Source organism: Macaca nemestrina, chromosome 11, assembly GCF_043159975.1.
Source record: "Macaca nemestrina isolate mMacNem1 chromosome 11, mMacNem.hap1, whole genome shotgun sequence".
NCBI lineage: Eukaryota > Metazoa > Chordata > Mammalia > Primates > Cercopithecidae > Macaca > Macaca nemestrina.
The window spans coordinates 109744400-109762044 of NC_092135.1; the positions used below are offsets into that span (position 1 = coordinate 109744400).

The 17645-nt window shown below is 35.1% G+C and overlaps 1 protein-coding gene across 6 annotated transcripts in view; it reads right to left on the reverse strand.

Annotated features, from left to right (window-relative positions):
* LOC105481143 (erb-b2 receptor tyrosine kinase 4) overlaps positions 1-17645 on the reverse strand; it is a 1180372-nt gene that overhangs the window by 401038 nt on the left and 761689 nt on the right. For all 6 annotated transcript variants that reach the window (XM_071073321.1, XM_011740477.3, XM_011740479.3 and 3 more), the window contains one exon: positions 9282-9416. In XM_071073321.1, the coding sequence (XP_070929422.1) occupies positions 9282-9416 (135 nt within the window). The remainder of the gene's footprint in view (positions 1-9281; positions 9417-17645) is intronic.

The window sequence follows — 17645 nt, forward strand, 5'->3', positions numbered from 1 at the left end:
CTTTGAATGTCTAAGCTACACTAACTGCATGGAATACTTAAGTGAAAATTAAAACATGAGAAAGAAAGAAGTAAATATAAATGGTTGTTTACAGTTCTGGAAATTCAAGGTCTTTAAATTTGAATTGACAGAAGTTTGGCTGAGAGGATTACTCATAATTTAGGCTGAAAGGATTTACTCATGATTTAGCGGTATATTATATTGGGACAGCACTTTCAGAGGGATATGCTCAAGGTATTATATTAGTATATGGCAGAGGTTTAGTTACTATATCTATTACACAGAATGGAGGTCTTATTTGGTAGGAGGGCCTTAAGATTTTTTAGAAAATTACATAAATCGAGAGGTAGCTCTCTCGATTTATGTAATCGAGAGGTAGCATTTGTGGTTAAAATACGATTTCTGGGCTCTGACTGGGTTGCATTTTTAGTCTCTTGTTTTTGGGGTTTGGCGAGGGTATGTTTACCTAGGTTGATGGCAAAGTCAGAGAGGGAGGGAGGGTAGTTTGCAGATTTAATCGGAAATAGTTCTTCAAACTGAGCATATGTGCATGAGATTACATGCACGAGCGTATGTGCGTGAGCATACGTGTGTGAGCGTCTACTGATTATGTCCTTCAAGCATGATATACTTCTCCTCACTTGACAAAAACTAGCCCCTATCTCGATTATGTTTCAAATCTTCCCATCAACAAACCTGAACATCCTTCTATCACAATTCTATCCATTGCAGTGGGCGGTTCAGGGGGACCTAACCAAACACAACTGCGTAAAATTCTAGCCTACTCCTCTATCACTCACATAGGTTGAATAATAGCAGTACTAATTTATAACCCAAACATTACCGCTCTAAATCTGATTATTTACCTTATCTCAACAACAACCGCATTTCTAGCACTCAACCTGAGTCTAAGCATCACAACCCTGTCACTATTTCATGCCTGAAAGAAACTGGCATGGTTGACACCTATAATTCCACTAATTCTACTATCCCTACGAGGTTTACCCCCATTACAGGGTTCCTGCCTAAATGAATCATCATCCAAGAACTTACAAAAAATGATAGCCTTATCACCACAACCATTACAGCTACCATAACCCTACTCAACCTGTACTCTTACATACACCTCATTTATTCCATCTCAGTAACGCTATTCCCCATATCTAATACTATGAAACTAAAATGACAATTCGAAATCGCAAAATGCATACTACTTCTCCCTCCCCACCTGTCATCTCTTCTACCCTCCTCTTTCCCATCTCTCCATTAATACTAACTATAACTTAGAAATGTAGGTTAAATAAGACCAAGGGCCTTCAAAGCCCTGACTAAGCAAATTGCACTTAATTTCTGTAACAGACCTAAGGGCTCCAAGACTCTATTCTGCATCAGTTGAATGCAAATCAACCACTTTAATTAAGCTAAGCCCTTACTAGATTGGTAGAATTCAAACCCACGAAAATTTAGTTAACAACTAAACCCCCTAATCAACTGGCTTCAATCTGCTTCTCCCACCATGGGGGAAAAAGGCGGGAGAAGTCCCCGCAGGATTGAAGCTGCTCCTTTGAGTTTTCAATTCAACATGAGAAATCACCTCCAGGCTGGTAAACAGTGGCCTTGGCCTCTGTCATCGGAACACTACACCTGTTATTCGGCGCATGGGCAGGGATAGTAGGCACTGCCTTAAGCCTCCTAATTCGAGCAGAACTAGGCCAACCAGGAACTCTGCTAGGAGATTATCAGATCTACAATGTTACAGTTACCGCCCACGCATTCGTTATAATCTTTCTTATAGTGATACCAATCCTAATTGGGGGTTTCAGCAACTGGCTAGTTCTTCTAATAATTGGTGCACCCAATACAGCATTTCCCTGGATACGTAATATGAGCGTCTGACTTCTCCCCCCATCTTTTCTGCTCTCACTTGCATCTTCAATAGTGGAAGCCGGCGCTGGAACCGGCTGGACAGTTTATTCCCCTTTAGCAGGAAACCTAGCACATGCAGGAGGCTCTGAGGACTTGACCATCTTCTCACTCCACTTGGCAGGTGTCTCTTCTATTTTGGGGCCATTAACTTCATTACCACTATTATTAACATAAACCCCCTAGGTATATCCCAATATCAAACACCTCTTTTTGTTTGATCAGTCCTCATTACCGCAGTCCTTTCCCTTCTAGTCCTAGCCTCTGGCATTACTATACCATTAACTGACCATAGCCTCAACACCACTTTGTTTGACCCTGCTGGTGGGGGTGACCCTATCTTGTACCAACATTTACTCTGATTTTTTGGTCACCCTGAAGTCTATGTCCTTATCCTACCAGGCTTCGGGATAATCTCCCACATGGTAACATATTATTCTGGTAAAAAGGAACCATTTGGATACATGGGCACAGAGCTGTGATATCAATTGACTTCTTAGGATTTATCATATGGGCTCACCAAATATTTACAGTAGGGATAGATGCAGACACATGAGCATACATCATCTCCGCTACCAAAAGTATTGCTATCCTTACTGGCATCAAGGTCTTTAGCTGATTAGTCACCCTGCATGGCGGTAACATCAAATGATCTCCCACAATATTCTGTGCCCTATGATTAATTTTCCTTTTCACAGTAGGAGGCTTAACCAGCATCTTATTAGCTAATTTGTCACTAGATATTATCTTACACGACACATATTATGTTGTAGCACATTTCCACTATGTCCTATCAATAGGAACAGTATTCACCATTATAGGAGGCTTTGTCCACTGATTCTCCTTGTTTTCAGGCTATACACTTAGGCAGATCTATGCTAAAATCCATTTCACCATTATATTCATAGGTGTTAATTTAACCTTTTCTCCACAGCACTGCCTCAACCTATCCGGTATGCCTCGATGTTACTCTGATTATCCTGATGTATACACCACGTGAAATATCATCTCATTCACAGGGTCATTTATCTCTCTAATAGCAGTTATACTAATAATCTTTATGATCTGAGAAGCCTTTGCTTCAAAACGAAAAGTACTAACAATTGAACAACCATCTACTAATTTAGAGTGGCTTTATGGCTGTCCACCATCTTACCACACATTCGAAGAGCCAGCCTCGGGAAAACCTAAATGAGAAAGGAAGGAATCGAACTCCCAGAAACTGGTTTCAAGCCCATCCCATAACCTCTATGACTCTCTTGATAAGATATTAGTAAAATTGTTACATAACTTTGTCAAAGTTAATTTATAGGTTAAACCCTATATGTCTCAATGGCTTATCCAGTTCAATTAGGCCTTCAAGATGTCACATCCCCTATTAAAGAAGAAGTACTCACTTTCCATGACCATGCTCTTATAATTTTTTTTATAATTATATATATATGTACACACACACACAATTTGGTAAAAGGTTGATTGAGAGGAACTTATCATATATAATAAAAATGAAGGCTGGGTGCAGCGGCTTATGCCTGTAATCTTAGCACTTTGTGAGGCTGTGGCAGGAGGATAACTTGTGTCCAGGAGTTTGAGTCTAGCCTGGCCAACATAGGGAGATCCTCTCTCTACAAACAGTAAGAAACAATTATCTGGGTGTAGTGACATGCATCTGTGGTCTCAGCTACTCAGGAGGATGAAACAGGAGGAATGCCTGAACCCAAGAGGTCGAGGCTGCAGTGAGCTGTGACACCACTGCACTCCAGCTGGGTGACAGAGCAAGACCCAGTCTTAAAAAAGAAAGGAAAATAAAATAAAGATGCATATTGAAAAGCCGTACTCAAAAAGTGAAACAATGCATTTTCATCTCAAGGAACTAAGAGACAAGAAAACCAGGCTAGCAGGTGTACTGTGCTTGCTTCTGGTAATGTTCTTTAGTAAAAGTTAATTCCTAGAGTGAGTTTCAGTTGACCTGGAAAGCCTCTTCTTATAAATGTAGTGACAAAGGCCATCTACGGTGTGGGTCAGGTGCGAGTCCTTACTTTCTCAAAATAGCATTAAAAAGGCAGCTGAGCTGCCACTTGATCTTAGTGCATTCTTTTTTAAAACACATTTTAGATTCTGTTAGTTCTCACTGCTAATATTTTATTCAGAAAAGTTGCATCTGAATTCATAAGTGATCTTAAGTTATTTTGTTTTTTGTTTTATTAAATCAGGTCCATAAAAATCTATTTTACAGGTATTTTAGAAAAATGATCTTTTGGATTCACACAAATTCAATGTATCCTTTCCATGTCTAATGTTTTTTCATATATTCCTATTTCCCTAATTTAGGGTGTTATTTTAAAATATCTTTTGAAAACAGTCCGTGTGATTTCATTCCATGTATACGTCTATGCAAAGTTAGATGTGTTGTATGTCTAATGCACACCAACTGAAGCTGTACTACACTACATCGAGGGTAAATTTTCTTGCTGCTTTTTAATTTTGTTTTGCTTTACTACAAAGTACCTTAGAAAGGCACATCTATTTTACCTAAATATTTTCATATGGAAGGAGTAACACAAGTTGGTAATGTAACAAATCAGGTTTAACTGTACTCTATCTTGAGAATTCTATTTCAAGAAAGCTAGATATATATAATACAAAGTGCAACATTAATTAGGAGTGGGTCATTACTGTGATATGTAAAAGTCATTGAAAAAAAGTTTAAAACATGGATAGTTTGAATGCAGGCAGAACATCTGGTTTAAACAAGTAATTAGTCCTGGAATTATGTTCATGAATACAGTGGTATTGATGAATTTGTCAACTCCCCCTCTCCCACTTCAGTTGTTAGTTGGTATTCGTTTCTAGAAAGCAACTTAGAATAAGTGATGTACCTAGTGTAATCAAAGATAAAGGTTGCAGGGTCTGGAGCCACTGAGGTTTGTTCTTCTCAATGTCTTGATGAGCTACACATATGAGAGACTACCTTCTAGTTACTAAAACACACTTAAAATGTAGAAACATAGTTAAATGTGAATGAATATATAATGAAAATATGACTGTCACATATTTTAAAAATATTTCTGTCCTCATATGGTCAATTCATATAAAAATTATAATTGGAAAGTCCCTTATTCTTTTGTCATAAGAAATCACCCTTGGATTGACACATTAACTCATTTATTGCTCATAATAGGCCTATGAAGTTGATGATAATAACAGCTCCTGGGGAAAAAAAAAAAAAAAAAAAAAAAAAAAAACAACCTATGTGTGATCTTTCATGCAGGAGCACAGGCAATTACTTTACCTGGCAGGGTTCCTGGGGGGAAAGTTGTCCTCCCACACCAGACTTGGTGCCCAGTCAATGCAATGCAGTCTCTAAGGGAGTTGCAGTGAGACTCAGGGTTTGCTGACCAGTCATGTCTCATGTATGTCTCCCATCCTGGCCCAGGCACGCTATTCAGAGACCTCTTTATTAAGGTCCTTTGATAGCAGCTTTCCTTAGATGCTTTCACTAAGATCTCCTTATAAGGAGGAAGTAAGGGGGTCTGGAAGACACCTTTTCTCCACTCTGACTCCATCCTCAGTACTTTTCACTCAGGCCTTCCCACCCCTTTCTCCTTCAAGCTTCCAGGTTCATAAAACTTTCAGAACAGTTTTTTCCCACTCCCTCCTCAGTGAAACAATTCCCCATGTCTGCACTGATCCATCTGACCCTCACCTGGCACTGTTTTATGGGGGAAACATGAGACAGTGAAGTTGGTGCTTTCGCTGGTTTAGTCTCTTGAATAAACCATTGCAGTAAGTGATTAAAAGCTTGACTGTTACCACATTTTTGCTTGTCTGAATTGACCACTGTCACCTAGTAGCTTAGCTCTCCACTCAGCTCAGCTCTTGACACTCTGTCTTTTATAGGTGAGGAAATGGAGGGGCTGAGGGCATAAATGACTTTTTTAAGGTCAAAGTGCTGGTAAGCAGCAGTGCCAGGTTTCAAAAAAACCAATTTGGCTCCCAAATTCATTCTCTGAACTATACCATCTTCTCTGATGAGAAATCATTGTTTCTCTATTTTTCCATATTAATATTCTTGTATATTCCTGTTTGCTTAAATTTTAGAGGGCAACTTATTTACATCATTTTGATATTCTTGTGGTGCTGAGGATCATTACTATAGTGCTCCAAGTAAATGAAACATCATTCACTACATGATTTTTTCACTTCGAAGGATTAGTTTATTGAATAAGCCCAGTTGATAGGTAATAATTTCTACTAGGGATGTATGAGGGAAAAAAGGATTTCTTCAAAAGGCTGAGAACTTCTCCATAACCCTCCTGAAGTTTGAATTTAAATACTTCAAGTAAATTTTAGAAAATATAACTTGGTTATAATTATTCCTAAATAACATATTTTTAAGGAGTATCATTTTTAATTGCTTTTATAGATACTTCAGACCTTTTCTTCACAGTCTTAACCACTTTTAAGTGTATGTTTAGTAATGTTAAGTATATCACATTGTTTTCCAACAGATCTCTAGAACTTTTTCAACCTTGCACAATTACAACTTGACTCGTTAAAGAGCAATTGAACATTTAGCCTTCCTTCCAACCCCAGGATACCACCATTCTACATTCTGTTTTCTGTGAGTTTGACAGTTTAGTTACTTCATGTAAGTGAAATCATACAGTATTTATGTTTTTGTGACTGGCTTATTTCCTTTAGCATAGTGTCCTCAAGATTTATTGTTGTAGCATGTGACTAGATCTCCTTAATATCATCCCATTGGTCTATTTTAGCTTTTGCTCTTGGTATTTTTGGCATTATATCCATGAATGTATTGCTAAACCTAGAATCATAAAGCTTTGTCATCATAGTTTCTGCCAAGACTTTTATAGTTTTAAGTCTTATGCTTAGGTCTGTAATTTGCTTTAGAGTTAATTTTTGAACATGGCATATGACAAAGGCCCAAGATCAATCTTTTGCACATGAATATCTATTTTTCCCAGCATCATTTGTTGAAGAGACTTCCCTTTAAAATATATTATTTATGCCTATCACTGATTGAAAATTATATTAGATATTAATCCTACTGCTAATATTTATAATTTAATGTACTAATAAGCATATTACCATATTAGGTATCTGTTTCTTAAGCATTTTGATAACTGTATCTCAACCTAACTTGTTTTCCTTATAATCCATTGTAATTTATTTTATGTATTTATTGATTGCTATGCATTCATGAATTAAAGTATTTGTTTTGTGCTCATTTATTCTTCTAAAAATATTACGAGAAGAGGTCAACGGGCTTCACCAAGCTGCTGCAGTGTCCATTGCCTCAGAAAATATTAAAAATTCAGAGCTTGTTTTTGTAATTTAGACACAGATGAAGTCTTGAACTAGGGCAACCATAATAATAAATATGTAAAATCAAGAAATGGGCAAAAATCAGGATGACTCAGTGATTAACTGCCAAGAGCCAAGTGAAAGTAAAGACAATAATGACCCACCAAATTTTTAACCTGGTTGAGAGATTGGTTGGTGGTATGTAGTTCTAGGGAGTCATCAACCTAGAGGTTGCATTTAAAGCCCTGAGAGTGTCTGAGATCACCCCTGGGGAGAGGACAGAGAAATAAATTGACTAAAGATAAAATCATAGGAAACTAATAGTCAAAGAATAGTCAATTCATTATTAACAGCTATGGTGTCATGTGATACATATAATGTGTCAGCAAATAAAACTACTATGTAAATAATAAAACTTTGGCAATCAATTCGTAATTTGTAAAAGACCGTTGGTTATGACTCTACTCTGCATTTATAATTTTTGCACCTGCAATTATTTACATGCAAAAAACAATACAGCCACAGTTGCCTAATTATAGGCACAACCATCCAAATTTATCTTCAAAAAGAATAGCACAAAGAGACACCATCTGTGAAAGTGCAGCAAACCCCTCAGACCTTTCCTGCTCCAAATTCTGTAAGGCTGGTGGGCACACTTCCCTTTTGGCTTCTGTCTCAGGCTTTATTCTTGCCTGATCTTATTCATGCATTACAGACTAGTCAGTCTGATAAGCTGATAGTCAGCAGGCCTTTCCTTTTACCCAACCAATATCCATGCCCCACCACCACTACCCCGCCAATATAATATGTGCAATAGTATGGGCAGACTGAAAACAGAAGCCATTTCTGAAACACATCATTTGTCTCCTTAATGTGAAAAGATTCCATTTTTTTCACAGGTAATTTTACAAAGTAGGCAACGTGAATACCACAAACACAAAATCCCATACAAATTTCTGCTCAAAGGTGACAAGAAAATTATGTTACTCTACTTTTTACATAAAGTTTTAGCCATTTATTAAAAACACAGCTGTCAGTTTTGATCAAATATATTCATATTTCCCCATTATATTATTAGGGCCACGATGAAATTTAATAATTGTCCCTTGGAGTTTGATTTTTCACAAAAATGTCATAACACAATCAGTAATATAGCAAATAATTATTGAACTACGTTGAGACAGTTATGATTTCAGCTGGGAAATATATAATAGATGAGAAATATAAAACCCAGGTTAACACTTGATATTCTGTTCTCATACAAATGTCAGTAGTAATAAATGTGGGGACAACATAGCCTGCTTTATGAAAATGAAAGAGATACCAGACAGAATAATTTTCAAAGATTTAAATCATGGTTCAAATATTATTTGCTTATTATTTAATCATATTAAACACTTTAAATCTGATAAATTCTTTGTGGTAAAAAGAATACACGATTTAAGAATGAGAAATTCAGTAGTTTATTAGACTAATGACTAAAATCAGACTGTAACATGTTTCTTTTATATGAAATCTATATTTCTCCATTCCATAAGTGTTTGAAATCATTAAGTATGACCATGAAGTCTTCAGGGGCAAATGAAGGCTTAAGAATTCTGCAACATTCACTAGTTTTTACTTTTTTATTTAAAAAATTACAGTGAATAGGAAGGTACATTTTTGTTCTACTACCTTTGTCTCAATGGTATACGGGTCACAGAGACTTGAAGCAATGGTTGGATACCAGCCTTAAGTTTGTGGATAGTGGGACACAGGTTTGTACATTGGAAGTATGATTAAGTAATTTAAATTAAGCAAAGAGGAACATGTTAACACAATGAGAATTTGTGAAGAGGAAGCATGATTCCCAAAAGAGAATTAACTAGAAGTAAAAGGTTGGTCAGCCATTTGTTCTATCACATACAACTGAACATTTCAATGAGTGCAATCAAAGTTCAAAATATTAGTAATGGCATGATAAGCCTAACTCATTCATCTCCAAATAAAGTAGAACATTTTGAGACATTAAAAATAATAATTCTACTTACATCCTGAACTACCATTTGTTGACACAAGAGTCAAGTTGGAAGGCCATGGGTTCCGAACAATATCTTGCCAATGAATGGTGTCCGCATAACAAAGGAATTTGTTCTGGTCTACATAGACTCCACCATTTAGGATTTCTGTATTAAAAAACAAAGAAAGAAATCTTTTGTCAAACTGCTTGTTGATGAAATGATAATCAACAAAAACGATTTGCTCTTAACTATTTTCAATGTTAAATTAGAGTCATGCTGCTAATAGCCAAGAAACCTTTTAAAATATCTTTCACTGAATCATATACATTGATTGCAGGAATTTGAAAGGATTGAAAATTACAAAAGTGAAAAACAACCACTCATATTTGTGCACTCTGAGAGTAACACTCCTAAAATTTTGGTATAAATGTTACAGTCTTTTGTCTGTTTTCTTCCCTAGAATTGAAATAATATTTTATAATCTTGTTTTGTTTAATATTATATAATGAGTATTTAATAGTAAGTACTACTCTGTATTTTAATGAGAATAGGATATATCATAGTATACATTAAATAGTAATTATTTAACCAACCCCTCTTGTTGGTAATTTAACTTATTTATTTCTAATTGGTCTTTAAAACAAATTTCCACACATGACATTCCAAGGTCATAGAGTGTGGATATTTTTAAGATTTTTGGTATCAATTGTCAAATTATCCTTAGAGAGATTGTTTCAGCCAAGGTGACATTGACTGCAGTCAGTAGGTAAGTAATTAGCACAAAGTGGAAACTAAAATTAATGCCTCAATCACAAAAATGTTGCCATCTCAAATGAAATCGATAGGATTGCCAATTATTCTTAGCAACACAAAATAATGAATAACAAATCCTGTGGTTGATTGAAATAAGGATATGGCTGTGGGATAACATGCACTAAAGCCAATTTGTACTTGATTCTTTATTTCATAACACTGGCTTGATTAGCTAATTTGTCCTCCACAAACAATGACTGACCACAGAAATGAATTCTCTTTTGGATAGCTTTAAGTTATCCAGGAAAATAAAAACTGAGATATATCCTCTGAAAATGTTATTCTTATTATTTGAAGAAATTAGCTAGAACTACACATAGCACCTTCCTGCCCAATATGTACTGCATTTTCCCCTACTGTTCAATACAAAAGCAATTTAAGAGAAATCATGCATCAGTCCATAAAGTGTTCAACTACAAGTAATCAAAACCCAATTAACAGTTTATAGAAATGGAGATTTTTTTTTTTTTTCACATAAGAAGCCTGTAGGAGGCAGTTGCAGATATTAGTTCAGTGTTCCACAGTGCCCACTATCTGTTCTGCCATCCTCAGTGTGTCAGTTTTATTCATTTCAGGCACAAGATGGCGGCTACTTCTAAAGACTGAACTGCAGTCTTTCTGAATTGCAGGCAGGATGAAGTCAGACCAGCAAGCAAGAGACTTCCTTGTAGTGAACCTGTGACTTTTTATTTGGGAAGAAATGCTCTCCTCTAGGATCATGTCTGCATTTCATTGGCCAGAACAATATCCCACGGCTCTCCCTACCACAAGAGGGATTAAATAAGTAACTATTGAGGTGGAAATATTGCTACTGGGACAAAACCCAAACCAGTAGGAGTGTTAGTGAGGAAGAAGAGGGACATGGATATTGGGAAGGCAACCGACACCATCTCCCACGGTAGCCTTGAGAAACTCATCTCTCTTGTGTAGAACCCCAAGCTAAATTTGTAGGAGTCATCTTAAACTGAAAAGGGATAAATGAAAGGAATGTGTGGCACCACAAGAGGGTTATTTGTGGATTGGTGGTCACATCCCAAGTGCCTTACTGCATTGCATGTACGAAACCCTCCAGATTAATTTTGATATTGCAGTTCTTTCTACATTTTAAATCACTCCCATTTTCATCATCAGTCATTTCCGTGACTATTGGTTCCATTTTCTCGGTGAGGGGAAAAAAAAGAAAAGAAATTAGATCATCTTTCTACTTCTAAAACCCAGTTCATTATTTTTTATGACCTAACCATACAACCTTCATCAAAGCAGAAGGGAGATGTAAGACGTAAGAAAGATTGTGAAATGAATTTCTACATTAATGTTTGGCATTAAGTTTTTATCTAAGAAATGTGACGATCTCATACTAATAGCTTTCTCATGAGACATTAGGTGATGCTCTTCTGCTCTAGGAATAATTTTCCATTAGATGACAAAGAAAGAAGGTTTTGACTGCTATCCAGGAAATAAAGGTTATTTTTCAGTCTACATTTAGAAAAGTCCTACTTCAAAAAAAAAAAAAAAAAAGTGGAAAGGTAATAGCTCAAACATTGCTGAAAGAGTGTGTATTTTTCAGGAGTCACATTGTATTTCAAATAGTTCGTGCAAAGGAACACAGTATCCATCTCCAACTTCCTATCTAAAATTTTTCAAATAGAATCAGATTATATTATACTGAATAATAGTCTTATCAAATCCCTTTCTTCAACAATATTAATCTGCTATGAATGTTGACATTTGTTTCTTAGAAATAGTCAGTTCGAGAGCTTGGCTTTTACTTAGAAAAGGGATTTAGAAAGGAGACAATAAAAAATCCAGCATAATCTTACACGTTAAAATTTTGAATTAATACACATGGTCAATCCAGATGATACTTTTATCATCCCGAATTCAAAACTCAGCATCTGCTAGCAATTCTGGTCAGGAGGATTTATAAACGTTTAGCAATTAATGATGGGTAGTTTATTTGTGTATTGTTTGTTTTCCTTGAAAATATTCCTTTTTCCTTTATGCTTGGTATAAACCCTATTCTGCTGTTGAATATCAAAACCTCACAATCAGAGAATGTAGAATTTCACTGACACTTATAGGACAGTTTTAATGTACAATCTTACACTTTTCTTTTGATTAATTTGATTACCTAAATATGTGTCAGAAAGTAATGTTATAATAGCATTTACATATATTCTTAAAGTTTTCATTGGTTTTGTAATTTTACAATTTTAAAATATGAATTTGACTTATTTTTGTGAGAAAATATATTCAGGTAGGTTTCTTTCTGGATTAAAAAAAATTCTAGAGAATAGATACTAACCTGTAAGAAAGTTCTTAGAAATACAAATTATTTACTTGTTAGAAGGAATACCTAATGTTTCTGTCTTGGTTGACTGCGGAGGCTTGACTGCATTTTTAAGATAAGAAAGAGGGACAAGGACTGGGAAAAGAGAAAAGCTTGTTTAGATGTTGATCTAGTAAGAGTACAAAAATGTATGGCTATATTTAGATCGTGTGGTTACACACAAAAATAACAAAGTTTTCCACAAGTTTTATCAAAGACTTTACCAAGGAATCACCTGTGTTGCACCAACCAACAGTTTCCCTCTCACTAACATGAAATAAAGTAACAAATAAACATTAAGAAAGATAGGCAAAGGAGGAACACATTTAATTGATACCCAAACAAAGATGCAAAATGTCTGGACGAGTGCAGAAACTAAGAAAGAAAAATGTTGAATGCGTGAATGAGCTCAAAGTATCTCATTTCATTGTATTTTACTTCCACTGCAGAAAATGTATCAGAGTAAATTGAGAGAGACACAGATGGATTCTTGGTCATTTAATCAATTGATAGTAAAAAGCTACTATGAGTTTTCTTATCATATTATATACAAACATTTCTGGCAAGTTCACAAAACAGAACTGTTTCTTTTTAATAAAAGTCATGGTTAAATATAGTAAGATATATTAGACATGACCGATGAAAAAAGTATCATTTCATTGCTGAAAATTTCCAGTAAACACTTAAATATGTTTGTGTCTCAAACGTTTCTGACTAGATTAATGCATGCAAGTCAAGTAAAAGATGTCATGAATCTTTTTATATACAGAGTAAATTGTAATCTACACTATTTTCTAATATCTTGAATTTAACTTATATATAGCATAGCATTTGTAACTGAAATATAATTAGACTAAGCCCCATGAAGGTAAGACATATTTTTCAGTGCTGTATCTATAGCATCAAACCTAGAGCAATAGTTACTCAATGAATAATTCTTAGATTTAATTGGGAAAAAAAGTACTATGGAATTTGCAACCAACATTTATAAGGTAACTTCTATTGTAGTTCCTAATTTTAAATTACATTCTGACCAAATCAAAGTAAGAATGAAAGTTATCTTTTCCCATAAACACTTTCTAGGTTATCTTGACTGGTCCTGTGTTTCAGAAAGTATGAAGCTGTTTCTGTTTTGTTCAAAGCCATATCTCCAGTTTCTAGTATTATGCAAGGCTCAAGGAGATATACAATAAATATTTGATTAATTGAAATATCTATACAGAATATCTTGAATTTAAGAAAAAATACATATGTATAATTCTGTGGTTAGAGATTTTATAAACTGAACGAAAAACAGCATTTATTTTATAAAAGGCATATAACTGATAATATACAATATTACTATAGACAATACATTTGATATTTATAAGGCATTTTTATTCCCAAACCTATTTGGTACACCAAACTCAATTATTAGTTACCAGGTGAATAATGATGATCTTCAGCTATCCTACACAGACCAAATTTCTCTAAGCCTGTGCAAATCACCTTGCATATGCTACAGAGAAGCCTAAATTTCCTTATATTGAATTGTAAGTCTACCTCACATTGTCCTTACATTTTTCAGAAAGGTATAAAGTGCCAATATAACATTTGAAAGAGGACAGAAAGTATTTGTATCTTAGTCATTCACTCCACAAAAGTTAGCCATTGGACCATGTCTTTCCTTGATTTCCATTTTCATGAGTCTAATAAAGAAGGAGATGTTTGCGTTATTTAAATTACTTCTTTGTATTCTTCATTTCTTGTCAAATGCTAGTCACTGCTGTGAATTTGGGGATGAGTGCCCATTAACAGAATCACTGACATTTTGCAAATATGTTCTCTCCAAAACTATGGTAAAATACTGAATAATAGCATTTTTTTTCTGTGCCCTGTATGAAATGGCCTAATTGTGGTGTAACATCCCTGCTGAAAATACAGATTAATATGACATCTATACTTGGTTTAAGAAATTTACAAAATTGCATCGACTCCATGCACAATTTGTAACCATTTTGTAAATAAGATTGAATATCTTTCTCTTTTTCCAAAATAAAGATTATAATTTTATTTTATTTTATTTTATTTTATTTTTTTTTTGAGACGGAGTCTTGCTCTGTCGCCCAAGCTGGAGTGCAGTGGTGCGATCCTGGCTCACTGCAAGCTCCGCCTCCTGGGTTCACGCCATTCTCCTGCCCCAGCCTCCCGAGTAGCTGGGACTACAGGCGCCCGCCACTGCGCCCGGCTCATTTTTTTTTTTGTATTTTTGTAGAGACGGGGTTTCACCGTGGTCTCGATCTCCTGACCTTGTGATCCGCCCGCCTCGGCCTCCCAAAGTGCTGGGATTACAGGCGTGAGCCACCGCGCCCGGCCAAGATTATAATTTTAAATGCAGTTATACTGTATTTCACTTTAGTCTATATGATCGATATTATCAGTGAACATTTTAATTCTACTGAAAACCTACCAACTGTGTGATATAAGAAAGATCTAATAAACAGGGATGAAATATTCCTGATTGTATATCTAAGTATCGTGTTTTGCAGGGGTGCATCTACAGGTCAACCTTAGAAATAAAATGATAATTAAAATAATAAAGATTGGAAATATTACACTCATCTAATCACAATAGGGGCATTTAAATGATGCATATATCAGACTTATACTGTCTATCTAAGTCAAAGGGCAGAATCAAGAATCAAAATCCAAGGCAGCAAAGCCCATTTTCAAGATGAAGCTACAGAAAGCTGTTACAGGACTTTCTCAGACATAAAGCAATGTATCTTTCTCACTGTCATCACCTTAAGCCACACAAGTCTGTTGGCAGATAATGATACAAAAGTAATATAGCTCACATCATCCACCTGTGATATTTAATACATCACCTCTGGAATGGACTTGGTCCAGAGATTCCTGTATCTTTCCCAAACCCAGACCTTTCAGCTGGGAGCACAATGAATTGCTGCTACCCCACTGGGTTAGCCCTCAAGGTTCATTATTAATAAGCTGAGACTCTAAAGGCTAATGAGAACCGGGTGCTTGAGGAGACAATGGCTCATTCATCATCAATCAAGCTTTGAAGTTTTTATACAGATGATTTAAGGAGAGTTGAAGTGTGCAAAATTGAAATGTCACATTTGTATTGGGAGGGGGTAGAGGGTGATAATGTAAATGAGTGATGTAACCTTCTATACTTCAGCTCGATGATCAGAGTCAAAAGCTCATGGATGCAGATACTAAATGTTTTTCCATCAGAGTATAGCAATTTCAAGAAGAAATTATTAGATCCACTGGCTGAAAATCCGCTTGAGATAGAAAATAATATCTTGATTTCAACTGAATGAAGCTCAGTAATGCTTGTTGCAATGTTCTAACTTACTAATACATACTTCAGGGTCCACTACAATTCTTAGCTTTCATTATGTTTCAGTTTTGAGTTCTAGCTCCTCTGAGATGTCTGTTATGACCACCTAATTCTTAGAGTTCCCCCTTCCTCTAACTCCTGTAACACTGATTACCCGAGCCACTTATCTGACATAGAGCAAATGCTACCTTACCTTCTTATTTATTCTTTTGTGTACTCGCCTTGTCTCTATTATCTTATTGGAGGTCCCTAAAGGATTAGAACTATGATGTACATCTCTCTGTGTCCCTAGTGCCAAAGAAAGTGTCAAGCACATAGTAGAAATTCAAATGTTTTTGATGATCATGATAATAACATCCATAGAATGTGACCAATTTTGGTAAAAAAATATTACTTGCTTAGTGATAGCATGTTAGTGACATGCACTAGATGTTTACATTATAAATCCCATAAAATATTGAATACGTTTATGTTGATCTTAATATATTTTTTCTGTCCTAATATTAAGAAAATAGTCATCCACTTAAACTCATTGATATTCCCTGGAAAAAATTAAAAATATATATTATCTTGTAACAGTATTCAAATTATGAATATAGGATTTCCTTCTGAAATTGTCTTATTATATAATCCCATATGTGTGTCAACATGTCTAACTTTTTTCTAATAGTTTTTCCCAGATTTGTATTCTCCCTGTATTTTCTTATTTCTGTTAAAATCAACATAAATGCTGCCAAAGTCACCTAGACTCAAAATTTGAAATTTATTACTATTTCCTTTGTTTCTATATTTAATCATCCATGGAGCTCTAAAGAAAATTTCTCATAGCGTCTCTTTTTATATCCACAACTACTACTTAATTAAGGTTCTATCATCTCATACCAGATTTAACTTCTTGCCTGTAATCTATTCTCCCCACAAATCCATCTTGCATATTAAAATCATAATATATGCTGTATTATAAATAGATAGATAATATACTCTAGGTAGGTGGAGAGAGGTGGTAGGGGAAAGAAATCCTGCTCTATTATGGCTTTGAAGTGTAAAGGCAATAATACTGAATCTAGTTAACTGGATAAAATAAAGCTCATAATACAGTTTTGTTTCAACAAAGCAAAGGTGGGCCTTGTCGACATTTATGAAGCTCAGTTTGCTCAATTCTGTAATGGGGGTATTGTACTCCCAGTATTTATCACATAGTTGTTTCTATTATAATTTTAAATTCCTAATTATTTAAATAGTGGTTACTTATTGGTACGAGCAAGGAATATGCTTATTTTGGGTATTCATACTAACAATGCATTAATCAGTATTAGATTAGCTTGTCGCTTAAAGAGTATAGACTTTATTTTTCTTTTATATAAAAATCTGGCTATGTTATTCAAGGCTATTATATAAAAATCCACAATCATCAGGGAGCCTGATTCTATTTTTTTCTTGTTTCTCTACCATCTTCAATACAAGGGGAGTTTCTAACTGGCAAGAACCATGCAAAAGATGGAGAAAATCATGAAGGACAAAAGAACAGAGCAAGAGTACATGTATTTTGATAAAAATTCCTGCAAATTGCCACAGCACAATTACACTTATATCTCATCGGTCAGAATAAAGTCAATGAAACACAGCTATGTGTATGGAAGGTAGGGAATCAAAGTATTGGTTCTGGGTGATCATATGAGTAGCTAAATTTTACATACCATTTAAAATTTAGAAAGTGGTCATAGATATTGGTGACAACTAGCAGTCTCCGTTATAGTGACTCAAAAGAAACTTTGTATCTTCTGGATATGTATATAACATAAACCTTGTGACTCAAACAAATGTAAAGCTTTTTAAGAAACTTTTTAATTGAATTATAATATACACACATAGATGTGCATATATCATATTCAATTAACTTTTACAG